Source organism: Fusarium verticillioides, chromosome 4, assembly GCF_000149555.1.
Source record: "Fusarium verticillioides 7600 chromosome 4, whole genome shotgun sequence".
In the NCBI taxonomy this organism is placed as follows: Eukaryota; Fungi; Ascomycota; class Sordariomycetes; order Hypocreales; family Nectriaceae; genus Fusarium; species Fusarium verticillioides.
This window is the reverse complement of record NC_031678.1, coordinates 740,549-768,440: the sequence shown is the minus strand read 5'-3', so window position 1 is coordinate 768,440 and position 27,892 is coordinate 740,549. Positions and strand designations below refer to the sequence as shown.

Here is a 27,892-nt window from a genome sequence, read left to right as displayed (position 1 = left end):
AATGTCGTATAAATTGAAGTTTGTGTGAGTGTCTTGTCGTGACTTGGTGAAAACGTGAGTGAAACTTGATGAATCCTGTAGAAGAAGTATAACGAGAATATTAAGGAAGAAAGCTGACTTGAGAGAAAGAGGGAAGATGACGCTGCTTTTATACAGAATCTCGTTATACTTCCGTTTGCCCTACATATATTAACTCTCCAGTCTAAAGCTTCAAGATTGATAGTTAAAGCTTATGACATCTGAACGAGACATATCAAGCCAACACACTGGAAGGTTTGTACACTTATACTGAAGTGTATTTATGAATCTCCGAGAGCACACCGTGAAGAAATCTCTAGAATGATCATGCCCCTACAGACTTCTCAGTGTTCCCCATCGACGCATGGCTGAAGGGAAGGATACTTTTTCTCCTATCCGGTCAACCCCCTTTTTTCACAATGATGCCAGGTTAATGCATTCTTTTTCATAGGGTCCAAGGGATTGAAACTCCGCTTGATCTATGGATAGATCATAATGATCTCTCATATTTACTGCTTCTTTGTGGAACACAGTTGTGAGGTTGTGGACGAAAGTAAAGTCGTTGAGTCACATTTTGTAAGGTTCAATGTAAGTTTTTTACAGCCTCACCCAGCACATATGGTTTTTTATCCTTCAGTCAGGTGAGACGCCAAACTTTCATGCCAACCAATCCAAATTTCGATTGGCATATGAGTCATTCACGATAATTACAAGACTATTAAACTTGGCAAAGTCGGTTCACGCGCTCCTTAGTTGACTTTCTCATCTATTCTGAAAGACCTATAAATCGCAAGGTAGCGATGAATCTTAATCTTATCCATACCATAATACACCAGTCTCAATAGGCTCAATTTTTCTTGGGTATAATCATTGATCATTGTAGGTCTATCATGCTTCTCGTTTATACTTTTGCGCTACCCTATACACCGGGTCCCACAGACGTCGCATACCGCGTGTCAAACTTCAAATAATCTCCCATCTACTCCAGTCTAGTTGGTCTTCTCACTGTAGACAAAAGCATCGAGCTCCTGGTACGTCTTCTCCAAATCATCGTTGACGAGAATCTTGTCAAACTCGGCATTCTTGGCCCACGCAAGCTCATCCTGCGCACGTGTCAAGCGCTGCTGGATGCTCTCCTCGGTCTCCGTGCCGCGGCCGCGCAGTCGCTTCTCGAGCTCTTCAGTATCAGGGGGCGAGACGAATACGTAGCGTGCGTCGATGGAAGAGGCCTTAACTTGCTTTACGCCTTCCATCTCGATGTCCAGAACAACAATCTTGCCCTTGGCTGTCTGCTCCTCGATGGTCGCCCTGCTCGTTCCGTAGAGGTTGCTTCCGAATTGAGCACTGTAGGTACCCAGTATTAATACATGTGCCGGTCGTTGATGCGCTTGACTTACTGCTCGACGAAGCCGTCCTTGGCGATCAAATCCCGAAACGCATCCTTGGTGACAAAGTGGTACTCAACGCCATCGGTCTCACCCTCGCGAGGGTTACGAGTAGTATGCGACACAGAAAGAGTAAAGGTATCTGGGTGGCGGCCGAAGAGCATCTTGATCAGCGTGCCCTTTCCGACACCGCTAGGTCCAGAGATGACGAGGGGTCGACGGTCCGAAGGAGAAGCCATTGCGAAGGAGCGTCTAGAGCAAATCGTTAAACAAACGTAATGGGAAGAGGCGAGTTGGAGGTGCTTACTTTGGAACCTGCGAGAAGGATTTTGTACTGGATATTAACAAGTTTGAGTTGCGCTTCGCATAACCTAGAAACCACTGCATCGTGCCCTGGGAAAATGCTAACAAATGGGGTGCTAATGCTGGAGAGCCACCAGGCACTGTGGGGGAACTCATCCAATCACGTGGCGGTAGGTGGTTTACATCTTCACCGTGAGACTCATCTCAGAACTTTGAATATAAAAATAAGTAGTTTTGTATAGAATATGCAGGCGCCGACGTTTGGGATGATTCGTTTCCAGTCGGATAATCAAGTATTGCTTGAGCCTCAAGCGCTGCTATAAACCGAGTGAAAAACGCTATGATCTATTTATGTTTTCGCTATGGTCTATCATTACGACTATTACCTTGAAGCCATATCGTTACACATTACTTTATCCATGTCTATACCGTGTCAATGCTACCCATCCACCTCATACAAGTCATGTCATCAGCTCAATCGTGGTCCTTTCAATCAACCCGTTGCTTATTCTGGGAAGATCCCCTTTCGAGCTCAGGAGTCGGCACCTGACGACTCCGTTCTTCTTCTTCGGGGTCAAGTGCTTCAACAGTTGTATCCCTACGGATACGGAATCGCCTTCCTCGCCAGTTCACAGTATTCCCGAAGACGACTGCGTATGCCCAGATCGGTAGAGCTAGAGCTTCACGCGCAATCCAGGCAGCTAAAAACTCCGAGAATTTGCGACTTTTGATTCCTCCTCGATTGATGGAACCTCTGGCGAAACGAGGTGTGTCTTCATCAGCCTCCACAGTGACGCCAGAATGCAAATGTCGGTAACCTAAAAAGTCGATTACCATCCAGACAGTGATCGTTGTGAGCCAGATGATCACCCTGGCAGTCCAGGTCGGAGGTATGCCACATATCCGCAGTGTGGTAATTGCAAAGGTCAAATACGTGGCAAACACGAAAGATTCCGTGAATGGCTCAATCATTGTAGCTGGGAGAACCGTGAACTTTCTCGCTCTGAGCCACCGAGAGCGGCGTGCTGTATATGCCTTGACAGACATGTCTGACATCGGCTGAACGGCAATGTCACCCCAGACTAACCCATGGTTCTTGTAGCCGTCAAATTTAGCATTCCAAAGGACATCGCCGATCATATGATCTTCGCAAATATTGTGCGAAAAGTAATCCACGCCCGTTGGGAGGTTCTTGCCCCTTGATATCTTAGGATTTAGTAAAGGGTTCGTCGCATGATCGAGCTGAGATTTGCAGAACATGGTGCTCTTGCCCACAGCGCAAGGGGCTAGACCAGAAGTGTTGATGGCGCTGTAGAATTTGGCATGCGATGTTGCCATGAACATCTCATCAAGTCTTCCACCGCCCTGTGTCCAAAGCTTGGGGTTACCATGAGAACCCCCTCCGCCCAGATCTAAGTCATCGTCTTCAACAGAGGAGGCAGCTAACAGGGGCTGACCGTCTGCTGCAACCGGCGCGGAATAGTCGATCAAGTCAACAACAATGGGAAGTTGATGAACGAATTTGTAGGGCTTGCTCCCGCCACCAACATGGTGACCCTTGAGCTTAGCAACCATGCGCCCCAAGACTCCCTTGGCCATCCAGACGTTACAATCCACAATCCACACAATATCGCCTCTGGCTTCTCGGTATGCTCGGCTGATATTGCGAATTTTTGGATTCGGTCCCATATTCGGCATCGTATTCAACGAAAGGTCGTCTACCTCAAACAGGATACGCGCATCAATATCGGGAAAGTCCTCGAGGACCCTCTGTAGAATCGGGTACGCCGGATCGGAGTCATTTTCGAGACAGAGACGAATCGAAATCTTGTCTTGGGGGTAGTTCTGGCGAAACGATGCGGCGATACAATCGTAGAGTCGAGGCTCGATGCCCTTAACGGGTCGAATTATGGTGACATGAGGAGTATCGTCACCCAGGTTGGGTGAAGGAGGTGGCCGGCTAGCAAAGTTGTGAAAGCTTGTGGGCGTTAGAGCTCGTAGCTTGGTAGTGAATGGCTCACTGAGACTTACATAGCCCGGACGCCAATAGCAATGACGATGGAAACAACAGCAGCTAAAAACAAGAAGACGCCAGCAATGGCCTCTTTCGACGACCACATTCTGATCGGTGGTAAATGGAAATTGAGCTAGTCAGATGCAAGAAGCGATGTATCTGTGCTCCAGGTAGGATAGAAGAGGACTCTCACCGCCTTCCCAATCTGGTCACCGCCTGCCGAATTGAACCCGTTAAACGAGGCCGTAAGTGATCATGAGTGACAAAAGATTTAGGTAAATTCGTATAAAGCTTAGGATATCTTTGCGAGCTTTTGACACCTTATATCAAGTCCGATGTTTCTTGCTTCCCGAGGAAGAGGTACATAAACCAATGTAGATGTGAGAGATTGAGTGGACCTCATTAGCCCTGGGTGTTTCTCCTTCACAGACTTACAAGCGGGCGCAATGCGCGTAACTTTCCACTCTCTTACACACAGACCCACCGCAGTTGCACTGATTGCCTTCCATGGTAACTCCATCATCTCCCCCTCGAGATCGGAATCCCAGGGGAACAGACGATAGCGCAAGTCGATAGACATATTCCTTTTCTCTAAGATGGACGGTCGGAAATGAAAAACAATACTGATTCCCCATTCGATAGCGATGCAATCCCCCAACTTGGGTCTTGAAATGACGACCCCTTCCCGGCGAGTCCGCGAGCATCAATTCACGATAGATCATATGATTGGCTTTCTTGTGAGAGCAGTACACAAAGTTCCTCGTTGAAACGCAGGTCTCTTTCACGACAGAAGTTCATGGCATGCGTATCTCCGAAGCATATGCCATGCTTACCAGTTTCAAGACGGTCGATGAATCATTAGCAGGCCTGCTTTGAATACGACTAAGAGATCTCTGAACTATGAGGATCCAGCATGAGCACCATGATTGAATCAAGCTTGAATGAGGGAGTACGATCGGAGACAGGATTCAAGCGCCTAATTGACAGGCAAATAAAAACCAGGTGGTGTCAATCACAACGTGTTCACAGGAGGAACTGAATTGCGATTTAATCTAGCTATCTTCATATCATTTGATTCTAGTGAGTAGACTAAGGGATACCCTCGATATCCGAAGGCTGGTGCATCCCAACAACCTGTGCCGCACCGTCTATGGGTTTAGACCAAGCAGCTCGTCTCTCGATGAATTGTTCGACCTGCGGCCTCAATTTCGTATCTGCAAGGCTAAGATCATCAACAGTACCAGTCCTCAGAATCGTCAAGCCTGGAAAACGTGCGCCACGACGATACATGAGTGTACCGCAAGTCTTGCAGAAGTAGTTGCTCATGGTTGCATTGGCGCGAATGGTCTTCTCCTCACTAAAGGTTGAGAGATTGTCTTCCCCACGGAGGTGCTTGAGATATGTGTCGTCGACAGTGATGTTGGATTGGTAGAAGGCTGACCCGATCTTGCGACAGTCAGTGCAATGGCAGACATGACGATTGAGCAAACCGGGCTTTTTCAGTGGCTATGAGTTATCATGTTATGCCTTGAACTTTTCGCTCCAGCTTGTACGACTCAGGAAGACTTACAAGTACGAGCTGCACAGCTCCGCAGAAACAGGTGGCAGTTGCTTCGTCCTCAGTTGACCAGCCATCACTGGAAAGGTGAACAACGGGGAAGCCTTGATCATCGAAAGAAGTCATCCTTGAGACAGCCCGTAAATGAATTTATACTCCAAGAGATTAATGCGGTTAATGAGAGATCGGTGTTTATATAAAACAGCTGATGTGCTGTGATATTGTAGGTGATGTTTGGTAGCTCCAGCAAAGTCGTTGAAATCTTGTATTTGTTACCTGTCTTTCAATGCTCCAGGAACTCCGGCCCTCTTTATAGCGTCTTGCTGAATCTGTCTGGTGCAGCTGCATGATACTATTGAAGTGATGCATTTCTTATCATGCTTAGGATTCTGGAGGTAACGTTATGCCGCTATTTATTTGGCGTTGCGGGATGCTGACAACTCAATCAAGCTAATGAACAATAATACGGGATAGCCATTGGATCACGTCTTGTCGTCATCGCCGGCCTATTTACGTTTGTATTCCGAAAAATCAGCACTCCAAATCTGAATCTAATAGATTTGCTCGCTCATCAGCGAAGCATTTATAATATGCATCCGAAGACTGTAGAAGGCCTGTAGGATGAACGGCTTCTTCACAGGTAATCAGCCCGAGCACGAATATACTCGGAGTCCTTCCAAAGAAAAGGTCATCTCTCCTCTAAGTCAGAAGTCCTCGAGTTGTGTTCTCAGCAAGACTGGGTTTTAGGACTTTGGTTCGCCATCTAACTCGCGAACATCCAATTGCCGTGGAGCTGTTTGTCAAATCTCCGGAGCGGAGCCAGTGAGCGAAATGGCCTTGCGCACAAGGCATCAAAGTGGGGAGCTCCAATTCCAAGAAAAAGCTCGACTTTTCTGCCCCCGTCAACTTTTTCCCGTCATCATCCTCACAAAAACTACAACAACAAAATCTCTCAAAGCTCGTGGAAGCTTCAGGACCTCGGTCGGGCTTTACACTTGAGCAATTGACATTGTTCCACTCGTCGAGGTTGAGCAGTGTGTTGCTGTGGATGGCCACGAGGTTAAATACCCAGCCAGCATCGTGCCTGGGTCACGTCCTAGATAGGTAGGCTTCTTTCTCATTTCTCTCTTATGCATCATCCTCGAGATGCAATCGAGTTGCAGCTCCTGCGCAATTCATCCTCCGGAGCAGCGGAGCTTCATGTTGCGGTGATGACACCATATCAAAATGCTTAGAGAATCCATTCATTTGGTCTCCCATGAAGCTCTGATATTATAGACTACAACGGTATCTGAGCAACACCAAACTTGATTCTTTGATTTCATCATTATTCCGGAAATTCAACTGACATCTGTCAAGACCAAGATGACCCCGACGAGAAATGGCTGAGATTCAATCATCAAACACAGTCTCCGTTGGTACCTTGCCTGCCACGGATTCCGCCGAAAAACGGCAATCCCAGCAGCGAGGGCCTCCACTGCATCAGATCTACGCCCTCCCGGCACCGATCCGCACATTCCCTTTACCGGCCTTTTATCCGAACAACCCCATATCCTTCTTCCATGTCGCGTATGCGTGGTTAGGCCAACTGTGGTCTCCGCCCAAAGCGGAACCCTCGGTTGTGCATAATGGTGTTTGGTCGGCTGCTACATCATCCGTCCACATCACGGATGATGTTTCTACCCGAGCTTTGTGGGAGCAAGGCTTCTACGGAAAGGGTAGTCTTAGTCGTAGTGAACCAGCTTGGTTAAAGCGTGAACAAGTTCGTCAAGGACTGGCTGATGCACATGTCAGCGAGATTATGACTGTGCAGAGAAGAGAAGAGCGTATGCGTGCCAAGTGGGAACGAGCACGTCTCGAGCAAGAGGCGATCCGAGAGACCCGCCGCAAGGAAGCGGAAGAAGCAAAAGCCAGAGAGACCAAGGCACGAGAAGCCAAAGCCTTTGAAGCCAAGGAACGAGAGCTACGTACCAGAGAGTCGAAAGACATCGCAGAGCCCAGATCCATCAAACCTATTTCGCTGTCGGCTGCCCTTCCAACTTGCGAGTCACCTGTCAGCCCTGCTACACTTTTGGCTCTGCCAAATTCACTAGTGGACATTGTGAAGCCAACGCCTATCAAGCCTGTCAGTCTGCCTGTGTCCACTCCCACACATGCTTCGCCAGTGTGCCCTGCAACTATCCTAGGCCTGCCGAACTCTGCCGCAGAAATTGTCGAAGAGTCTGCCATCGAGACAGCTGAAGAGATTGATGGTCTTGGAATATCCGGAGTCCATCCAACGGCGATGGGCCTGTCTGTGGATACCTTCCTCAATGGTCATGTCATGGAACCAGTTGCGAACGGAATTCTTCACCATGAAGTGAATGGCACTTCCGTGGTTGCGTCTTCGTCAGATGAGGAAGACAGCACTAAACCTAAGAAGCGACGTAAGAGTGTACGATTCTCGCCAACAGTGGAATCCACTACCTTTCACTTCGGAGATCCCCCTAGCCCCAAGCGTTTGACGTCGAATGGCACGGCTAATGGGCTTGTCAATATTCGCGTCGCATCACCCGTTGCTTTGAACGGACACAATGAGAACTCTTTGGAGCGTACTAGCAGGCCAGTGCTGAAGAATATGGAGCATCTCCAGCTCACACCGGAGGAGGCTTTCTTTCTGAACTTCGGTTTGGGTGTTCTGACGGTTACCGATCCTGCCTCGGGCGCTCAGCTCTCGTCTTTGGACCTGTTGAGACTCTTCAGACAACATTCATACTTCCCACCTCGCGTTGAACCTGCGGATCCCACGCTTCAACCCGATGATAACTTCCTCATTCACTATGCAGTGTATCATTACTTCAGATCGCTTGGTTGGGTACCTCGCGCAGGCATCAAGTTTGGCGTGGACTGGCTACTATATGCTAGGGGTCCGGTCTTTGATCATGCCGAGTTCGGTCTCATCGTTGTCCCATCTTATTCTGATGCGCTTTGGAAAGAGGCTGGAAAACAGGACCCTCAGAAGACATGGCAATGGCTCCATGGCACGGTGCGTGTTCTGTCACACGTCACCAAGAGTCTTGTTCTAGTGTACGTTGATGTACCACCACCTTCGAAATTTGAGAAGGCTTTGGAGCAGGGAATCGCTGAAGCATTGAAGCTATACAAAGTCAGAGAAGTGATGGTGAAGCGATGGTCTGCCAACCGTAACAGAGGCTGATCGCTGGACGCTTCACAACGAACTGATGATATAACGGAAGTGCAATGGTATACTGCTGCATTATTGCTCTTTGGCGTGGGAACAGGCTATCAGGCGTTTGCGATCTACTGTACACAATATGTATTATGCTATCAAATCAATATCAATGCCCTCTTCGAGGCGTCATGAACATACAATATCTGAGACTTCATTATCTGCTCGTATCACGTAATATGTGAAGATGCCAGCCTCGTCGGTGTCGCACTGCATCACCACATGAGGCCATTTTTGCTTCTGACTGAAGCCATCGCTGGGTCCAGCTCCAAACAACGCGGGGTTTAGAGCCGAGAAACCCCACATGAAGCAATGCCTCCCTTTTGGCCGAGGTACGAGGATGGCCGCTGTTGTTGTTATATAGATATAGACCCTTGCTGAGCTTCAATCTTGCCTTGCCACATAGAGTTCTTTCGTTTCTTGATTGTACGTTTTGTTTATGTTAATAGAAGATCGCTCTACGTTGCCATGTTCCCTCGAAGGCTGACAGCTTATGGCTGTAGAGCTCTCCCTCGTGGACTCTCATCAACTCGAGCAAGTGCTCAGAAAATCAGCCTTAAAGCAACAAACTCACAATGTCTTACATATAGACGGACACTCACAACCAAAAACTTTGGGATACCCCCACTGTTTGAGCCAACAACAACCCTTTCAGCCAAAGACAACAACCTCACCATCTCCAGCGGAGACCGTTTCATCCAGATTCAAGATGAGAAGCATGGCGGCTGGACACGCCTTGATGCTACCGTTCTTCGCGATAGCTGCACATGCACAACATGCGTCGACCCAGCCTCTGGCCAAAAGAGCTTTGCGACAACAGCAATTCCCTCAGACATCGCCATTGATAGTATACACACGACTCCAACCGGCGTAGGCATCTCGTTCAAGAACGACATGTACAAAGATCACAAGATGTTTCTTCCTTGGAGTTCTGTTGACAAAGCACTTGGCCATGCGCCAGTTGAGAGAATGCCATACCCGAGACAAGACGCAGTGTATCCCAAAACAGGGCGGACGTTCTGGGACAAAGCTACTATCCAGCAACGTGTACGAAAGATTGACTACCATGAGTTCATGAAGGGCGATGATGCATTCTGGCATACTCTTCTCGATCTATCGAACCTCGGTCTTGTGTTTCTTACGAACGTACCGCACGATGAGAACTCCATCGTCAATATCACAACACGCATCGCTAATATCAAAGAAACCTTCTACGGCCGCACTTTCGACGTTCGCGCCAAGACAGACGCTGAGAATGTAGCGTACACGAGCGGATATCTCGGTCTTCATCAGGATTTACTATACCTCGAGAGTCCGCCCGCGATCCAACTTCTTCACTGTATGGAAAACTCATGCAACGGCGGAGAGTCACTGTTTAGCGATGGGTTATTCGCCGGAAAGCTGCTGTGGCTACAAAACTCTCCCACAGTCAAGAATCTCGCTCGGGTAAAGATTCCATATCACTATGAGAAGCACGGATACTTCTATCGTCAGCAGCGATCACTATTTGACGTTGGACCCGATGGAAATCTCGCAGCTGTATACTGGAGTCCGCCGTTCCAGAACCAGTTCCAGGTCCCAGCGGTCGACGCAAGAGCGTGGCTTGAACCAGCGCAGTTATTCGATGGGTTGATCAATGATCCTGATGCCATGTTCGAGATGAAGATGAAGCCAGGAGAGTGTGTGCTTTTCGATAACATGAGGGTCATGCATGGAAGGAATCAGTTCGACGTTGGTGGAGGATCGAGATGGCTGAGAGGAGCGTACATTGCACGAGAGGATCTCGTTAGTCGTGTTCTCCATGTTCCTGAAGCTTTGGCAGCGGAGTATCGCAATGGCAAAGAATGGAGTCGTTCGCTGGAGGATGAGGAGTTGAAGGCGTCGAAGTGGTTTGGCAAGGTCGGGGCACAGGTTGAAAGCGTTGTGGATGGATTAAAGAGAAAAGGAGCTGCGGAGTTGGGCGAAAGAGATTATGATGTGTTGAACCTGGGATAGCATATAGAACACGCACGGCATAGCGAAAATTACGAATTGGTTCAGTTGATGGCTCATATTGAGCTGCCTTTTTATTACCTTTCCGATACGCCGAAATAGCCCACCAAATACCATTGATCGTGAATCATTTCTCAGTAGTCATAACTCAATATCTCCCGTCCTTGGCTCCTAAAGAAAAAAATTCAATCTACCACTTCTTAGCCTCGACACCCTCAGGGGGCACCGTCTCAACAGTTCTATTCTTGACATCATCCCAGTCAGTGCTGAGACTTGTACCGTTGCTCTCAGTGAAACTCTTCATCATGGCTCGTTGCTGCTCAGGAGTGGCACCCTTGAAAAGCTTCTTGAAGAACACGTTGACGTCTTTTTCCTCATCAGAGTCAACGTCGTCGCCAATGGTGTCCCAGTTCTTGGGACCAGTCCGAGACGATGAGGGGTATGCTGGCTTGGAAGACTCTTGCGTAGCGGGGGCCTTGTCTTTTGTTTCGGTAGACTCTTCAGCCTTCTTTTGGGCAGAAGCTTCTGCCGCGGCATCATCCATGGCCTTCTTTCGGGCGTCTTTGAGAACCTTGAGTTTTCTTAAGTGAAGTTAGTAACAAGTAGCGATTGGGAACTTGCGAAACTTACTCCGCCTCCTCAGCAGCTGCAGCATCTGGAGCAAAATCTCCTGTCTCTCCCTTGAGCTGCGCCCACTTTCCAGGTGTCTTTTTCTTGAGTGCTAACTCAACCTTGTTGGGCGTCACCCTGTATGTCGATGCATCTGTGTCAATTTCACCCCACAGATCGAGTGTGAATGGCTTTGAGTCGCCGCTGGGCCAAATGATAGAGTCAAGGTGAGCTGATTTGGGTTTGAATTGGACCTGAAGCTTCTCCTTATTGACGCCCTTGGAGAAGATGGATACTGTCATAGTGGTGTCGTTCTGGAATTCCTGGACTCGCACTGGGGTATTGACGGGCACAGTAGGCTTGGGGGCGGGTTGTGTGGCAGCAGTTGATTCCTTGGTCTCGACCTTCTTGGTTCCCGCATCCGATAGCTCCTTCAACTCGGGCTTGTTGGCCGTGGTGAGCTTGCGTGAAGGGTCATCCTCTGGAAGCTTGTCCATAGCGAACAGGATCTGCATTCGCAGAGTGCTCGCAATGCGCCACTCTTTAGCATTAGCAACATCATTCCCTTGTGCTCCAAGCGCACCTGCCGCCCCTCCCTGTGACTTGTTGATATCATCTATCTTTGACTCTTCCTGAGCATCCTTCAATGTCACTTTATAGAATCCATTCTCGTCTGTGTTTTTCTTCGCCGGATCTTCCTTCTCTACCGCAGGAAAGCCTTTGACTAAGCGCATAGCATAAACACAGCATGCGTCGGCGTTGGCATATTGACCAAGCCGAAAGTAGGCGACAGCACGACGGTAGTGGGCATCGATGAGGAGAGGTCGTTTGTTTCGTTGGTATGCGGTATGCCAAGCAAGGTTGGCGTCGTCAAGGGCCTCTTGGAAGCGCTTCTTGTTGATTAGGGCTTTCGATCGGGCGACAAGCCATGCAGGGTTCTGCGAGGCCTTCAAGGCGGTTGAGAGCTTCTCGATAGCTTCATCCCAATTGCGTGCTTCGACGGCGGCAAGGCCTTGCTGGGCCAGTGTGATGTGCGACATGGTAGACTGCAATATGTGGGTTGAGAAAGAATGTTGAAGGATAAAGAAGCTTTACAGAGCCACAATGCGGTGAGTTGGTATTGTTAAGAGTTGGTGGGAAGGCAACATAGGAAGGTTTAAAGTTGAAGTTAGGTGTGATTAATGGTTGGTTCTGGAAGCTTTGGTGGGGCATGATGCAGGCAGCTCATGGTAGCCCCCGCGCTGTGTAAGTGGAAGCGGAAGCTCTGGTGCCTAAGAACCAAGTTACCTTGACCCTGAACATTAAACTTCAGGATCTATTGATGACTACTTACCTACCTTATTTGCCTCCAGAGACAATCCTCTTTTGGTTCCTTGAGCGAGTCATCGATGCGAGTGTCGCAATCTCACGATGAAGCTACTGCAAAGCCAGACCACGACTTTGTCAAGTTGAGCATAAGTCACTGGAGTTCCATGTAGATACATTCTCGTAGCATTAAGGTTTCTCTGTCATTCTGTTTAGAAGAGGTTTTGAAGATACATCCTAACTATCTCCTCCCATATGCATCATAACCTATTCGCCGCTTAAGACCTATGACTGCCGCCGTCTTGGGGCTATGCCAGCCACTACCTAATGCCTCGATTTCTGCCGCCGGTGTTGCCTGGTTCTTTACATGCAATACAATAGCATTCTCTCTTAGGCGAAATCAGCTTCAAATTGTTATCTGGAAATAGTAGGCAATACCTGAGCCTAGAAGACCCGGCCATGGCCAATATCTACGGTCTATTAAGGCTTGTTTGATATCTGGCCCTACCTTAGTCGCGCCTCACTTGACGGGAGCCCTAACAGTTGGAGGTCCCTTCCCATGATCAGAATATGACAATATCTGTTCCTGCCATGCCTTCAAACAAACACTCCGAGCATCGGACCATTCTCCCAACAGTTTTCGACGCTCATTCTTACTTCATCAAGTTCCTGCCTCCAGCCGGAGCGAACAGCCTTTGTTCTTTACTGGGAAGGGGTTGCTGTGAGTTGTCAGGATACAAAAGGAAGTCTCACAATCCTGGACTCAATCTTTTCTTCTTTTCTTCTTCATGCTGCGCTTCTCGCCCCGCAGCTGGATATTGGCTATCCTGTGTGTTGCTCGCGACCCTGGCGACCAACAGTCAATTACCCACTCTGATGTTCAAGGTATCGGAGTGGAAGGGCACAATTTTTTGACTCTCAGTATGCTTCTGGCGTGCAAACTCTTTTTTTCATTGCATTCATCGGCTGGCCTGATAATGTGAAGAAGAAGCAGTTAGTATCTCTGTAGATTTGTCGGGTGTGTATTGAAGACATGGGTGGGATCGTTGCAGGGTGAAAGGAGGCTGATCAGACAGCGGGTGTTGCAGGAGATAATGAATGGAGATGGGCAATACGGGAAATGAGGTCGGGGCGACACTTGGTGTGGTTTGAGATTTGGGGGTGGGAGAGGTGAGAAGCAGAGGAATGGTCAGAAACCGTGGGACTACTTGTACACAAGTCAATATGGAGGGGAGAATCCTAGGGTCAGATAGTATCTTGCGTCGTCATTGAGGTGTCTGAAATGTATATCCTTGATGTATTCGTGATTAAGATTATTTTCGAGGGCTTAGTTTCGACAGTCGCCTTCGTTGCTACCTTGTTATTCATGCATCATTGTATCCGACCGTCTAGTTACCCTTGCCCTTGACACCGTTGGCCTTGACTCCATTTGGCTTTGCGCCATTCACTTTTATCTCTACTGTCTTGACTCCATTTGTCTTGACACCATTCGTTCCATTCTGTGCGACCGCCCAGCTTGGTACCAGCTTCTCCTCGGGAAACCTTTTCGCAAACATGCCCAAGGCCTTGATGGTAAAGGTGAACTTGTAGTTGGGATATGAAATCATGCATGACTTATTGAAGACACCCTCGATTGCCTCCTGCAGCCACTCTCCGTTCGGCTTCTGACGATCCATGATGAACTGGATTCCTCGTCTCAAGGGTTCCACATGAGGATATTCAGCTTCCATCAGTCCGATCAGGGCCCAGGCTGTTTGGACGACGAGGGAGCCTGAAGGATGTTCGACGTATGTCATCGTTTCGCAGGCCTATGATTGTTAGTAAAAGATGTGAAGCAAAGTCTGTGTAATATACCTTGTAGCTTTCTGACCATCCACCATCAGCTCTCTGCTTGGAGATGAAGAAATCGCAACCACGTCTAGAGTTCTCGCCTGTCGCGTATGTCTGGCCGATGTGTTTCATGCTTTCAAGCGCAAACATACCGGCATATGTGAAACAGATACCCCAGCTTCCGTACCAGCTGCCATCAGGTGCTTGGTTGGACTTGATCCATTCGGCAGCCGTCCGGATAAGTGTCGTAACCTCGTCTGTTCGGTAGTCTGGCCAGTGCTTGCTGAACATAGATAAAGCTGTGACGCAAGCTGTTGTGCATTCAGGGTAATCGTACTCGATCATGATACGACCAAAGACCTCAGCGGCATTGAGCATCTCCAGCCATTCGCCTCCTCGTCGCTTCTCGTATGAAGACATACCGCCGTTATCGTTCTGGTACAGGAGCAGAGTATCGACGGCATCGAAAAGACGTCGATCTTCGAGGACCTCAGGAAGGCCGCCCACCTTCTGCAGCAGAATAATAGCCTTGAGTGCTTCGGAAATGCAATCACTGACACCGTATCCCTGATCCCTGTTGCTGAATGGCCAGCCACCTTTTCGGGGTTGACGATAGCACACTTCCTGATCGACACAGTCCTCTCGAATCTGCTGACGTTCCAAGTAGTGTAGCGACTTCATGAGCATGGGTCGGTACTTTTCATTCTTATGAAGGCCGGCCTCGAAAACTGCCTGAATCAAGAATGCCGTGTCCCAGCACTGTACGCCGTTAGTGCCGTTGGCCAACATGCCCTCGTCCTTGACCCATAGATACTCTTCAAGTCGCTCGATATGTCTCTTGACACCATAATTATCAGGGCCATCGCGAGCATAGCACAAAACGGTGTTCATAGCAGCGTTGACAGGGGCCAAGCAGGCATAGCCTGTGTTGGCATCCTCCATATCGACTTGTTTGCTGGCCCATGCTTCGGCTTTCTCTTTGAGGAAGTTAGGTCGCAGATAGGGCATCCAGATGTTGGCAAGCACCCAATTGGCGGCGTTGAGCAACCATGATTTGGGGTGATAGTTGTCTATCACGCCAATGCTGTTGCGATGGGCTGACCAGTTTATCTTGGCGTAATCCTCGAGGAATACTTCTTTCTTCAGTGATCGAATCACATCAGTCTCTTCGCAGCTCCATCGTTTCGAGTATAGCCAGCCCATCGGTAGGAACACCATTCGAATGTGAATCCACCATCTCCATGGCGCGAAAGGAACCCAATCAGGAAGCAGCCAAAACTCTGGTGGCACAGGGTTGACGATATCCCAGCTCATGAGCCCCAAAACAGCCATCCAGAACTTGGCCCAGTGTGGCGCATAAAGTGCTCCTCCCATCTTGTGTAGAGTTCCCCTGGCCTTGACCAGAACTGGGTCCTCAGGGTCGACACCAAGAAGTCGGAGGGCCACGTAATTCATCAGTGTTCCGAAGACGCTGCTCTCGCCTTCGATATGTAAACCCCAACCACCGTCCACTGGATGAGCTCGTGCGGATATGTATTTATAGATCGCGGTCGCTTTGGCGGAGGAAACTGGTGTTCTTGTGACATACCAGGTCATGACGATACCGGGGAGGAGGAACATGGGACCGCCATATTCGCAGCCCCAATGCCCGCTGGGGAGTTGAAGCTTTTCGAAAAAGTCGAGGCCGTTCTCCGCGGCTGCCAATGGGTTGTCGGGGGTGGGAAGGTCAGGGAGATCCTGTGTCCGACATGTTAGTTGCGATTGATAAGGGATCGGACAAAGAACATACCAAAGGCAAATTCAGGTACCATTTCTCAGCATAACTCTGTGGCCACTCCTTCACATCATCGTCGTTTTCAAGGTAGTGCCACGTGTGACGGCTGTCGTCGTCCTTGAGCCTCCATCTTGTCGTGTCCAACTGTGAGCTGATGCGAGGCTGCTTGGGGAATGGCTGACCCTGTTTCAACAGCGGTTCCGACTCGGAGTCAGCAGCGCGCTTACGCGACTTTAGCGCGCTACCCTCACGTCCAGTAGAAGTTGCGACCATGTTTGGGTGAGTTTGATGGTCTCAACGGCAGGTTTCGTGGGTCAATTCAGAGAAGAGCAGTGGGGTGATCGTGAAATTGATGAGCAGCACATGCTTTAAAACTAAACTATAACACGGGGGCGGATTGAATTACCAGCCCGCTGTACGCCCCGATGTACGGGAGGGTCCGCCGTCTTCTGGTGGCACCTGCAGCATCATATCCCCCATGTCTAGCGGTCAAGCCCCTGAAAATCAATTAACTCTCGGGATTGGACAATCTTCAAAACCTCCACAGAACAGCATCGCGCATTGCAACTCTACTGCGTATTCGGACAGATTCTCGAACTCTACTTACGAAAATCATCAAAGTCCTAAGCCTGTTTTAACAAGCGCCAAGAAAACATGGACGAAGAGGCAGAAATTGCTCAATCAATTGCTATACCAGAACTAACACAGAGTCCCCAAGCTAATCGCACATCATCAGCGACAGCGAACGAGAATACTGATACGAATACGATAGTCAACAACCCCAATGCCGGAACGATTGTCACTCGCATTGAGGATATTCTTGCGCAAATCATCAGCGCTTTAGCTGCGGGACAAGTGCTATCGATTCCATTTTCTGCACGAAGGTCAACACGTCGCGCCGCAAATGCACAGCCAGAACAGGTTCACTTCCCTGGTCGTAACCAGCAGGAAGCAGTCAAGTTTGGTCAGATTTCGGCAGAATTGTCTCTGTCAATTTGACTAACAAGTCGCAGCGCGCATACTTCTCATTCTTCAACTATCACATGATGCTATTGTATCTGGCACTCTCCTAACCAAGCGGTTAGTTCATTGGCCCCAGATGCAATAGATGTACTAATGGGCTCATATGCAGCCACATATTTTATCAACACCAGCACCTTTTTGAGAAGCAAGGCCAAGTGGATGACCTCGTTGATGACATTGCTTTCAACCTTGGTATCAGTCGCGGGGACTTGAATATTGTGCGTCTTGCTAGAAGCACCCACCGTACTTCAACTAACTGGAACAGGTTGCAGCATCAAAGGGTGCCCTGGCGGGACCGTTGCTAATCCGCTTCCACGATGGGAGTACACTGAACCCTTGCTCGGGAGATCTGGTAAGACTTTTTAGGTATGACTCTGCTTGATTCTGAGTGATGTAGGGAGTTGCTGTCCCGACTGTGCAGTCAGTCTCAAACATCGATGTTCAAAACGTCAGATGGATTCTTGTTGTTGAGAAAGATGTAAGGGTACAAATTCTTCGTCGTTTCAGCGAAGCTGACTCCTTCAGGCAGTTTTCCGATCTCTCTGCTCGTCACAATTTTGGAGAACCTGCATCTTCGGCCCCGGCGTGCTTGTCACAGTATGTTGAGACAATATGAAACGCGGAGTCCCAAGTTAACTTGAGTAGGCCAAAGGATATCCTGACTTGACCACGCGCTCGTTCCTGAACTATGTTCATACACAGTACCCCCAACTGCCGCTTCTGGGTCTGTTTGACTACGATCCCGATGGCGTCAAGATCTTGCGATGCTACCGACACGGATCCGAAAGACTGAGCCATGAAGCTGATCTCGGTGTAGAGGGATTGTGGTGGCTCGGTATCAGATCAGCGCATCTCTTCCGAGGTCATGCTAGCGCCTACTACGGGCAGCCAAGCCATGTGTCTATCACATCAACTCAGTCCCGCGATCCTGTCACCTATCTGAATGGCAGAGAGCGGGCTGCAGCTGTTTCAGCACTCAAGAAGACCAGTCTGCACTCTCCAAATGAGCTCGAAGGCTCAGAACTACGACTCGAGTTGCAATTGATGATGATGCTTGGTGTCAAAGCAGAAATTGAGTGGCTCGATGAATCTGGGGACTTGTGTCCATGGCTTGACGGTGAAATTGGAGAGGCGCTCATTAGCGAAACAATCTGACTTACATGGGCTATTTGGAAGGGAATATGCTATAATCTCTGATGAAAGAGTATATGATGAAGGGTAAAAAGGGAAATGATTCATGTAACGAGGCGCTTGAGCTAGCTCATATTTTCCTCATCCTTTCCATTAAATCGAGAATGAAAATTGGACTTGACTACCCTGCACTGATCTACACCCCACACGGTGCGAAAATAGCGGGGTATCTAACCACACAGTCCCCTCATCTTCATAAAATTTTATATTCTTGACGTGAAAACATCACCAAGCGCATCATCATGGCACCCAAACTTACGGAAGAAGAGATCGATGATCTTATTTACTTTGCGCGCGCAGGAGAGCAAGAAGATTTGACTGAGACTATTAAGAGCCTGGCGGAGCGAGAGAATGTCAGCCCTGCTGAGATTGTAGCGGCTGCTCAAGATGCTTCCAACAAGTCAACATGTCTACACATGGCGACAGGAAATGGCCACCTAGGTAAGTCCAATCCTGAAGGAATGAGGTTTTGGGAGGCCTAAGATCCATTTCGGAATCTAACTGTAAAACAATTTGAGGCTGACATCTGATAGAAATTGTCAAGCAACTCATCCAATATTTTGATACCCAACCAAAGGAGCAGAAGCAGGCATTCCTAGACGAGGCAAACGAGGCCGGAAACACAGGTCTTCACTGGGCAGCATTAGGCGGTCACCTCGATGTCATCAAGCTGCTCCTGGAGCAAGGTGCTTCCCCCGCGCTGGCAAACGAGCAGAACTACGTTCCTCTCGATTTGGCGTACTTCAACCACAAGAACGATGTTGCAGAGTACTTTCTGTCAACTGCTAAGAAGCTTGAGGAAAAGAACCAAGAAGAGGGTGGCCTGAGCGCTGCTGTTGGGTCAGTTGAGATCGAAGAGGGAGATGAGAAGGCTGAGGAGAAGAAGGAGACTTCATAGAGGGGTCAGTCAAAATGCAAATTGGATTGGGAGGAATGGATCTTGATAGAGGATTCCTGGGATGCTGGAAGCTTGGAAAAGAATAGGGAGTTTGGGACTATATGAGAACAACGAAAATACCTTTTGAACAAAAACTACGATCCTTGGTGATTTGATTTGAGGTGGATTCACGACTATGAAAAATGTGACAGCGATTCAGCTACACAGGCTGTGACAGACTATCTTGGATGATATATGTTCATAGAGGCTTTTGTAGATGACTACTATAAACTTCATTATCTCTATTAGATCTTAAGCATTACTCTATAAATGCATTGCAACAACCGGATGACCAAGGAAAGGTGATGTCTAACGTTCCAGTAACGGAAAGGGATGTGTTCAAGTGTGTTGTATAGTGAAGAAATGTGCTATGTGAAAGGTATACATATATATAATAAGAAAACCAGCCTCTCGTTCCTTGCCTCCAACCTTTATATATAGTAATATGAATTTCTGAACACTAAGTCCTTGGTCGACTCGCCCGTGTCCTATAAATACGAACCCATCATTCTTTTCCGCCGACAGGCCATTTCGTTTACGGCGTGCTGGAGTGTCATTCTTTCCAGGCGGTGTATAGTATGTTTTGGTGGTTTATTTCGAAATCAGGCATGCGTTGCTGAGATATCATGGGCTTCTCAAACAAATCAGCGAAGAGCAGAAATAGACAATTCAAGCTCTTTGTGATGCCTCTTGCAGAGCGGAGTAACTTCATCCATGACCTAAGCCCACATCCACTCTACTGCAAGTATGTCGAGGGCAGTATATGGAGTGCTGGGGACCATTCCTTGTCGTAGAAACATCCATGAGGTAATCGAACTCATGGGCAGAGCAAGTATGTTTCCTACAAAACATTCCTTTAACGCCAGCATGAGAAACATGGACCTCTTTCGGACAGGATCCTGAAGAACAAGTATCGTTCGGTTGATATTCGCTTCAAACATAATTCAACCTTCGCCTCCTGTTACTGACAGCTACTTCCCCTACTAACAGAACGAAAGGGTTGTCTGATACCAACCTGATATAAGTGTTCTTCCAGGAAGACATAGAGTAACGCCAGATCCTCCGAAAAAAGACATAATAGGCCAAACATTTGGGGAGTTCGACTGTGAGTCTGTGACTTGCTTGTTCAGTATAGACTATTCTACCAGTTCAGCCCGTGAACTCAATGCTAAGAACTTTGAAAAAATTTGAACCTCAAAAAGGTTCTCCCGTACCCAATAACCTTATAACACATTCCAAGTTCTCCGCGCTAGTCTATGATGTAGCTCTGGGGACTGTTGACTCAAAGTCCGTCTGGAACACTCCTACTAGAAAATACAACCTTAAAATCCCAGCATTTTTAAGTTATTAGAATTAGTACAGTTAACCAAGCCCAAGCTCTTCTCGTTCAAAACCTAAATCTGCTTTTCTAGTGATTCTGCCACTAGGGAAAGTGTTTCTCCAACGACATGCACGATCTCATAGACCTGTATGCCTTTGCAAGTTTCTGCCCAAAGCTTCACTGCTGCGATAGCCAAACGTCTTATCCTGCCAGGAAAGTCAGATTTGGGCCCCAGCGAAGCCTCTAGGTGAGTTTCCTCGACTAGACGGTCGACCATGGAAAGCAGGCGCTTTTCCTCCTCTCTGAGAGCTGACGCTCCATCCGACAGAACTAGCTGATAAATATTTTCAAGCCAGTGGGTAAGTAGAAGGGCGCATCCAAAGTGACTGATAGCATGCTGGACACTCCAATGACCTGTACGGCCACGTGCCACGAACGCAATGCCGACTCTCACAGGGATTCTTAAAGCGTAGATAGCATGAAGAACAGCTTGATCAAGGTGCGGAGCACGCAGAGGTAATGGGTTCCGATACGGTTCGAACACTTGAGCTTTGACGATAGGATCTCGAGATAGTAACTCGCATTGACTGTACAGGCCAAACCCAAGATGAATATGAGCTAGTCGGAGCATAGCAGTCGAGTTGAAAGGTAGAGGCGAATTTCTAGAGGAGGGGTCGGGCGCAGATTCGATAGCAGAGTCCCAGCAAGATTGCCAGGCACCGAGTGCAGCAGCATAAGTCGCAATGGTACTCTCCGACAGACTTGGCGATGAAGACAACAGTGCAGACGACACTTGACGCTCAAAGTAGACCTGTATCAGCAAACTCTGGATAAGCATATAATTGCCAAACTCTGTTGCCGAGACTTCCTTGGCTAGTGGCTCTCCAGACAGTAATTGCTTGAAGCATGACTGAAAGTTGAGCTTGCGTGGGTCGACCTTTCGTCGTACACGATTCCATGTTTCCGAGTCTGGTGCGCTGAACTCAGCCTCAGAGCAAGGAAGTTCGAAGCTAAACTCTGTAGCTGTCATCTGAGGTGGTACATTGAAGCAGATGGTTTGAATATTTAATGTGAAATAGGCCGAGAGAAGGGTGCGTCGTCTTTCTTCATCGCGACCCCAATTCTCCCATGTATCATTGTGATGTTCCTCTGGTAGACGTTTCAGGATGTCGCGTGTGAGCGTAGTTAACTGGCCACTCATAGCGAGTGCTTCCTCTGCAAGTGGTCCATCCAACCATGACATAGTCATCACGGCAATCAGCAAGGATTGTAATAGTTCAATATCGAATTTCGTTAAAATCGCAGGGCGATTTGTTGGCGGCGGATCGTAGACTTCTGTAGAGCTTGTAGGGAGAGCTGCAAAACGAGGAAAGCCGTTGAGAATATGGCGGTTTGACACACGGCGTCTCTCCTCTAGCTCATGGTTGATCATAGCTTTGGCCACGAAGTACATGGCGTATCCCTGAGGATGCTCGAATCCATAGAATGACCCTGTAGCTGCTAGCGTCAAGAGAAGTACAGGTGACATGGATTCTAGGTTGGTAGTCGGAAGGTGGACGAATGGTAAATGCGGATGATAGCCTCGTATCCAGCTTGCAATATATCGAGATAACGCATGTCTGCTGGGAAGTGTGAATGACTGGGATATGCCTGGCCTGTGCTTCGAGAACTCTACGGAAAGCCTTTCATGAGCAGCAGCCGATACAGCCCAGGGGTTTGTTGCTACAATATCTTCTGTGGTATCCAGCAACCGATCGACCTTGTTTCGAGCTGGAGCTGCTTGAGCCTGTCGTTTCTGGCAGAAAGGTAGAGTCGACGTTGGGGCGCTGCTCAATTCTATATGGCCAGGTGCCTCTAGCGGTAGATGGCTCGAGGGAGCAGGCGCAAGAACTGGCTCTGGAATAAATGATTGAGTAAAGAAGTTTGATGTATCCGGTGTGAGTCCTTGATGTGAGTCTTCAGGGGGAAGAACTTCCCCGAGATAACTGTTGATCATGTCCATCTCATCAGGGAACATATCTGCATTGAACGACTCGAATTGCATGAAGTCAAGACTATCCAAAGCGCCCGCTGGTGTTACATTGCTGTTGTGGATGGGATCTTTCGGTGGCTCAAAGATATGGGTTGGTGTCTGCACTTGGTAACCCAATGGCCGATCATGAATTGAAAATCGGCTCATCATATCTTGTTGAGAAAACATGGTTTGGGGAGAGACTGCCATAGGCATCAAGTTAGATGGGTTTCCCTGAGACTGTAGCTGGTTGTTGTGAAGATTGTTCTCATCACTGGCTTGCGAGATAGAAGGGGAAGTTGTCACAGCCCCGTCAGGCGATATTGCCAGGTTTGATTCCGCTTGTTTCCCTGAGCCATTGGTAGAGCATTGAGAAAGTCTTCGATGACGATTCAGTAGATCTCTATGACTTGATTAGCTCTGTCGCTAGCGTAAGGTAGATGTTAATATGTCAACTCACTGTCTTGTAAACGTTCGGCCGCAAGGGCACCCATATGGCCTTTCACGCGTATCTTGTGGAATGATCAGCCTCATTTCAACAGTAGTATCCAGTAGAGTGACCCACGTGTACGTATATGTCTTTCAAGGTGTTCCTGTCTCTTGAACTCCTTGTTGCAGAACCTGCAAAGAGGTACAGCAAGCCGAGGTCTGCCTTTCATGGTGTGAAGTGGGACGTTTTGTCCGTGGTATCATCGGTGCTGTAGACTGGACTGCATCATTGAATGCAGAAGTGGCGACTTGAGCTAAGTCTGTTGGGAAGTAGAATGAACATTGGTCAACTTGAACATGTCTAGCATCTTCATACCAACCAGGTCAGACAGGGAGTGTTCGTGGAGCGTAGTCGATAACTGACAGAAGAACTGGGGTTCGTCCCAGGACCCTCCAAGACCGGCCCGGTCGAGTGGAACCACGTGACGGTACCACCGCTGAACCGGGAATCATGACCGCTAAGGTCCAGCCTAACCAGCGACCTTCAGTGACCTCCCAGCACTACCCCCGATCGTCCAGATAGAGGCACCCTAGTCAAAGTTTAATCTCGAGATTACTCAACCTCCTTACATGAAGCGAGAGTCCGACATTCTTCCCTTTTCCAATTATTATCTCAATTTAGTGTACACTATGATCTACTCTTGTCTTCTCCGGGCCTTTATAACGACTGTTCCCGGGCTTACAACACTTCCCGGCGGTTGAGCAACCTTGACTACTTCAGCGCCGACCTGATCTTCACCAACAACCAAATTGATCTCCATCTTCATGGCTTCAAGGACCGCTACGGTCTGTGCTGCCTCCAGGATATCACCCGGCTTGACCAGAACCTTCCAGACATTCGCATTTACAGGTGACTCAATCACAGCAATATCGTCCGAGTCAATGTCGCCTTCCTCATCTGCACCACCATTAGATTGCTTTGAGATGGTCCATTCATCGAACAGCTTCTGCTCGAGCGCAGCCAGCTCATCGGCTGCCTTTGATTGGCTCTCTTGCCATTCTTGATACTCTGGATCCTTCTCTGCTGCATCAAACTTGGCGATGTACTGATCCATATCGATAGCTGTTTCGCTAATGTCAAAAGTATACTGACCAGCCTCGAAATCTCGCTCCATCTTGTCGTATTCTTGTTCAGTCACCTCATAGAAGCTGACCAGATCCAAGTGATTGAAGAGCCAAGGCTTCTGAGGAGAGAAGCCAGGCCTGTTACCTGTCGAGTCCCAGCCACCAAGTGTTCGGCCCATGAGTTGGTATCCTCCTGGCGCAGCCACGGGATATATGGCGACCGTAGACCCTCCCAACCCCACCGAACCACTGGGCGTATAGCCTCTGCTGGGGTTATACTTCTGACCTGTCAACACCCGCCATGGGTCGAGAGGGAACAGGATGGGTGTTCCTACGAAGAAGCCAACGGCAACAGTCAACCATGGTGTTTTGAGAAGAGAGTCCAATACATCTCGGCGCGTCGCCAGAGCATTGTTCTTGCGGAGATATTCGACATTATCTGGTAGATATGCAGCTGTCGGTCTGATGTTCTCCATATACCGTTGCGCCGACTCCTCGAGGGAAGAGTGGTCGAGGCAGACAGGCAGTCTTATTTGTCGAGCAGGAATTTTCACCCTACTAGTATCGCCAATGTTCGTATCAAAAGTCAGAAGCTGTTGGAGAAGCTCAGAGCGATTGATTTGGACTGGATCAAAGCGTACAGTAAGGGTGGCAATGTTAGGATCGCCTCGCACACTGGGCAGTTTCGCAGCTGCCAGTTGTTGAGTGAGCAGTTGGACACAGACTGTGTTTCGCAAGTCCGAAGTCTGGTTGCCATACTGAACGATTATACTGGTATCACCTCCTTGACGATATATCACCTGGGGATGGACGCCCCTTGCGGGTGACTTATACAGAATGGAGGATGGGGCCTTAGCGGTAATGTCCGTTTGGAGAGCAGTTATATCCCCAGACTTTCCATCAGCGAAGGCTGCCAGAGCTGCAAGATAGGAGTTTTTCTCTTGAGTGATCTTCAGAGCATCCTCGTATGATACCGACTGCAGCCGAACGGTATCGCCAGGTTTGAGTTGACCGAGCTTCCACATCTCCCCAGAGCAGATTGTTGTTGGGCAGACAAAACCGCCAAGGTCAGGCCGGTCATTGGCAAATATGATGGGGGACTCTCCAGTAAAGTTGACACCGCCATTTGGATACCCGTACTCGAACACATTAGATGGATGTGAACCTCCGCCTCCTCCAGATGTTCGAGCCCACTTTAGTCGCGGTCCTTCCAAGCGTATACCACTTCGACCGCTGTTATGACTGACACTCCATTTCCCGTCATACAGTGCCTTCGATCCCTCCTCTGTCAGGATATCATCAGAGCCGTACGGCCCATCGATACAACAGATAGTGGTGCTTCCGAATCTGGGTACGTGATGGGACGGAAGGGTGAACGTTGTCGCTCCAGCTGCTTGCACTTTGGAATCAGGACTTAGGGCGAGGATATCGTGTGTCTGAAGTTTTCGACCTTGATAGCCACCGAACCCAAGCTCTGGGGCTGTTGACTTGGAGCCGAGGAACGCTGGGACGTCTGGAAAGCCACCTCTAACAGCGAGGTATGCTCGCGCACCACTTCCAGTGACTTTACCTAGACTCAAAGTCTGACCACGCTTGACCACAAATCTGGACCATAGCGGTTGTGGGCTACCATCGACCGCAACGGGAAGCTCGGCACCACAAACACTGACAATCGCAGCCTCATGAAACAGCAACTTGGGACCAGATAGGGTGACCTCCAATAACTCAACTTCTTCATCGTTGCCGACCAGAATGTTTGCTATCCGAGCACTATGATCATCCATGGGTCCTCCCGGGGGCACGCCGTGTCCAACAGAGACACGCCCTGGATAATCTTGGATCGTGGTGGATACACCAGGCTCAAGCACTTGCACAGAGCAACTCTTGAAGTGGAAAGTTGATAGCGAATTGGTCAGGGTGTTTCCACTTGCGAATAACTCCGAGTCGAGGATTGCGGAGAGGTACTCCAGGTTAGACTGAGTCCCCTGAAGTTTCGTATCCGCCAGAACTGAGAGCATCTTGCGTCGCGCAGCTTCTCGACCATCGGGGCTGTGGACCATAACTTTACCAATTAACGGGTCGTAGAGGGGAGTGATGCGCTGGCCGCTTTGGACCCAAGTGTCGACTCGCACACCATCGCCTTGTGGCCAATGGACGTGTTGGAGAACACCAGGACTGGGTGCGAAGCTGCAGAGCGGTATCTCAGCATAAACACGAACTTCGATCGCTGAGCCAAGGGGCTGCGGTCTGCCAAGTCCCTTGAGAGTCGCAGAAGGGATGCCAAGTTGGCCTTGAAGTTCATAATCTGCTTGCCTTAACATCAACTCGACCAGGTCAACTGCGTAGCACAGCTCTGAGATGCCATGCTCTACTTGCAATCGAGTGTTCATCTCAAGAAAGAAGAACTGCGCAGTGTCATCGTCAACAAGAAACTCGACTGTACCAACACTCTTGTACTTCAGCTGGAGTGCGTAGTTGATGGCTGCGTCGACCATTCTTTCGCGTAGTCCGGCATGGCGTTCCAAAAATGGGCTTGGAGACTCCTCAACCACTTTCTGATGGCGTCTTTGTAGCGAGCACTCGCGTTCTCCAAAAGCGACAACAATCTCACCGTTGCCTGCAACCTGGACTTCGATATGACGAGAACGAGGGTAATACTTCTCCAAGAATACTCCTTTGTTCTTGAAGAGAGTACCAGCGCGACTCTCGACCATAGCAAAAGCCTTCGCAATCTCATCTGCTGAATTGCAGATCTGAAGACCCATGCCACCGCCGCCTCCAGTGGCTTTCAGCATAACCGGGAAACCCAACTCTGTCGCCGCTTTGGTAGCTTCTTCAGCAGACGCTAAGAGTTGAGTGCCAGGGATGACTGGGACATTAGCCGATTGTGCGATACCTCTAGCCTCATGTTTCAAGCCCATAGCTCTTATTGAAGCTGTGGAAGGGCCTGCGAAGACGATGCCAGCAGAGGAAATTGTGTCGGCAAACTCTGCGTTTTCACTGAGAAAGCCATATCCGGGAAATACAACATTGGCTCCTGCGCGCTTGCAAATTTCCAATATGGCATCCCTATAACCCATAGTGATTAGATATTGCGAGTCGGTAAAATGAATCTCTATACTCACCCATCTGTATAAGCTGAGCTATCCTCGCCTGGTAAAAGGATTGCTTCGTCCGCCAACTTCACATGCAGAGAAGTTGCATCTGCGTTGGTAAACACCGAGACAGCATGAATTCCGAGTTTCCGACAGGCATTTATACAGCGAACAGCGATCTCGCCGCGATTTGCTATTAGCACTTTGCGAATGTGCTGTAGTGGGTGTAAGTCAAGTGAACCCATGACTGCAATCGTCGCCAATTGGAGTTCAACAAAAGAACAAGGTATTATAAGACAGATGTGAGAAGAAAGATAACTTTTGGGTAAATATCCGAACGATTGAACTTATTATGAACTGATCAAATCATGAAATGAACGTATGAGTTGATGAGCAGCAGCTTGGAGATGTTATCAAAATTGGGGATAGTCGCTCCACCTCCAGGTCAAGATGCGCTATCTCGATAGCTTATCTACCCCAACGCGGAGTAATCGAAAGAGGTAAGAATTCGGGCACACGGGATTTGTGTTCCTATTATGGCAAGCCATCGGGGTAGAAATTGGGAGGTGTAACAGGATCCCCATGTCACTGAACTCATTGAGGCCACAAGGGATATGGCTGTACAATGTTGCGATGATCTATAGAGGCTACTGCGGAAACATTTAGTACCAGGCTCAAGTTATGGAGCTGAGCGATGCTAAAATAACGTACAGTCACAGACGCGGTCAAGTAACTATTGGAGA

At 48.8% G+C, this 27,892-nt stretch overlaps 11 protein-coding genes across 13 annotated transcripts; 4 read left to right on the top strand and 7 right to left on the bottom strand.

Annotated features, from left to right (window-relative positions):
• Positions 1-833: 833 nt before the first annotated feature.
• On the bottom strand, positions 834-1,810 carry FVEG_04580 (guanylate kinase). 2 transcript variants are annotated; one of them, XM_018892385.1, is made up of 3 exons: positions 1,711-1,810; positions 1,416-1,655; positions 834-1,362 (listed from the first exon to the last, which is right to left on the bottom strand). In XM_018892385.1, the coding sequence occupies exons 1-3, from the start codon at positions 1,788-1,790 to the stop codon at positions 1,008-1,010; spliced, it is 675 nt and encodes a 224-aa protein (XP_018749070.1). In that variant the 5' UTR covers positions 1,791-1,810; the 3' UTR covers positions 834-1,007. The 2 variants fall into 2 exon arrangements, with proteins under 2 accessions (XP_018749070.1, XP_018749071.1); XM_018892386.1 differs by having other exon boundaries at positions 1,416-1,810.
• Positions 1,811-1,909: 99 nt separating this feature from the next.
• Positions 1,910-4,081, bottom strand: FVEG_04579 (ceramide glucosyltransferase). Its single transcript, XM_018892384.1, has 2 exons — positions 3,738-4,081; positions 1,910-3,684 (listed from the first exon to the last, which is right to left on the bottom strand). Exons 1-2 carry the CDS (start codon positions 3,824-3,826, stop codon positions 2,196-2,198), a joined length of 1,578 nt encoding a protein of 525 aa, XP_018749069.1. The 5' UTR covers positions 3,827-4,081; the 3' UTR covers positions 1,910-2,195.
• A 661-nt stretch (positions 4,082-4,742) lies between these two features.
• FVEG_04578 (hypothetical protein) lies at positions 4,743-5,682 on the bottom strand. Of its 2 annotated transcripts, none has more exons than XM_018892383.1 (2): positions 5,291-5,682; positions 4,743-5,166 (listed from the first exon to the last, which is right to left on the bottom strand). In XM_018892383.1, the coding sequence occupies exons 1-2, from the start codon at positions 5,402-5,404 to the stop codon at positions 4,810-4,812; spliced, it is 471 nt and encodes a 156-aa protein (XP_018749068.1). In that variant the 5' UTR covers positions 5,405-5,682; the 3' UTR covers positions 4,743-4,809. The 2 variants fall into 2 exon arrangements, with proteins under 2 accessions (XP_018749068.1, XP_018749067.1); XM_018892382.1 differs by having other exon boundaries at positions 4,743-5,226; positions 5,291-5,650.
• Positions 5,683-6,182: 500 nt separating this feature from the next.
• FVEG_04577 (hypothetical protein) lies at positions 6,183-8,712 on the top strand. Its single transcript, XM_018892381.1, has 2 exons — positions 6,183-6,382; positions 6,638-8,712. The coding sequence occupies exon 2, from the start codon at positions 6,660-6,662 to the stop codon at positions 8,472-8,474; it is 1,815 nt and encodes a 604-aa protein (XP_018749066.1). The 5' UTR covers positions 6,183-6,382; positions 6,638-6,659; the 3' UTR covers positions 8,475-8,712.
• Positions 8,713-8,888: 176 nt separating this feature from the next.
• Positions 8,889-10,606, top strand: FVEG_15504 (hypothetical protein). The gene has a single exon (XM_018904633.1). The coding sequence runs from the start codon at positions 8,976-8,978 to the stop codon at positions 10,500-10,502; it is 1,527 nt and encodes a 508-aa protein (XP_018749065.1). The 5' UTR covers positions 8,889-8,975; the 3' UTR covers positions 10,503-10,606.
• FVEG_04576 (hypothetical protein) lies at positions 10,466-12,257 on the bottom strand. The gene is made up of 2 exons (XM_018892380.1): positions 11,130-12,257; positions 10,466-11,080 (listed from the first exon to the last, which is right to left on the bottom strand). The coding sequence occupies exons 1-2, from the start codon at positions 12,146-12,148 to the stop codon at positions 10,690-10,692; spliced, it is 1,410 nt and encodes a 469-aa protein (XP_018749064.1). The 5' UTR covers positions 12,149-12,257; the 3' UTR covers positions 10,466-10,689.
• A 1,356-nt stretch (positions 12,258-13,613) lies between these two features.
• On the bottom strand, positions 13,614-16,374 carry FVEG_04575 (lanosterol synthase). The gene is made up of 3 exons (XM_018892379.1): positions 16,033-16,374; positions 14,268-15,980; positions 13,614-14,221 (listed from the first exon to the last, which is right to left on the bottom strand). Exons 1-3 carry the CDS (start codon positions 16,288-16,290, stop codon positions 13,802-13,804), a joined length of 2,391 nt encoding a protein of 796 aa, XP_018749063.1. The 5' UTR covers positions 16,291-16,374; the 3' UTR covers positions 13,614-13,801.
• A 297-nt stretch (positions 16,375-16,671) lies between these two features.
• On the top strand, positions 16,672-18,385 carry FVEG_04574 (hypothetical protein; the record flags this gene model as incomplete). The annotated part of the gene is made up of 7 exons (XM_018892378.1): positions 16,672-16,981; positions 17,031-17,097; positions 17,150-17,258; positions 17,306-17,392; positions 17,438-17,518; positions 17,566-17,637; positions 17,686-18,385. The coding sequence occupies 7 exons, from the start codon at positions 16,672-16,674 to the stop codon at positions 18,193-18,195; spliced, it is 1,236 nt and encodes a 411-aa protein (XP_018749062.1). The 3' UTR covers positions 18,196-18,385.
• Positions 18,386-18,449: 64 nt separating this feature from the next.
• FVEG_04573 (hypothetical protein) lies at positions 18,450-19,321 on the top strand. Its single transcript, XM_018892377.1, has 2 exons — positions 18,450-18,672; positions 18,765-19,321. The coding sequence occupies exons 1-2, from the start codon at positions 18,474-18,476 to the stop codon at positions 19,127-19,129; spliced, it is 564 nt and encodes a 187-aa protein (XP_018749061.1). The 5' UTR covers positions 18,450-18,473; the 3' UTR covers positions 19,130-19,321.
• A 909-nt stretch (positions 19,322-20,230) lies between these two features.
• On the bottom strand, positions 20,231-23,325 carry FVEG_04572 (hypothetical protein). Its single transcript, XM_018892376.1, has 3 exons — positions 23,066-23,325; positions 22,961-23,012; positions 20,231-22,903 (listed from the first exon to the last, which is right to left on the bottom strand). The coding sequence occupies exons 1-3, from the start codon at positions 23,157-23,159 to the stop codon at positions 20,563-20,565; spliced, it is 2,487 nt and encodes an 828-aa protein (XP_018749060.1). The 5' UTR covers positions 23,160-23,325; the 3' UTR covers positions 20,231-20,562.
• A 141-nt stretch (positions 23,326-23,466) lies between these two features.
• On the bottom strand, positions 23,467-27,520 carry FVEG_04571 (hypothetical protein). The gene is made up of 2 exons (XM_018892375.1): positions 27,180-27,520; positions 23,467-27,123 (listed from the first exon to the last, which is right to left on the bottom strand). The coding sequence occupies exons 1-2, from the start codon at positions 27,392-27,394 to the stop codon at positions 23,625-23,627; spliced, it is 3,714 nt and encodes a 1,237-aa protein (XP_018749059.1). The 5' UTR covers positions 27,395-27,520; the 3' UTR covers positions 23,467-23,624.
• Positions 27,521-27,892: the final 372 nt, after the last annotated feature.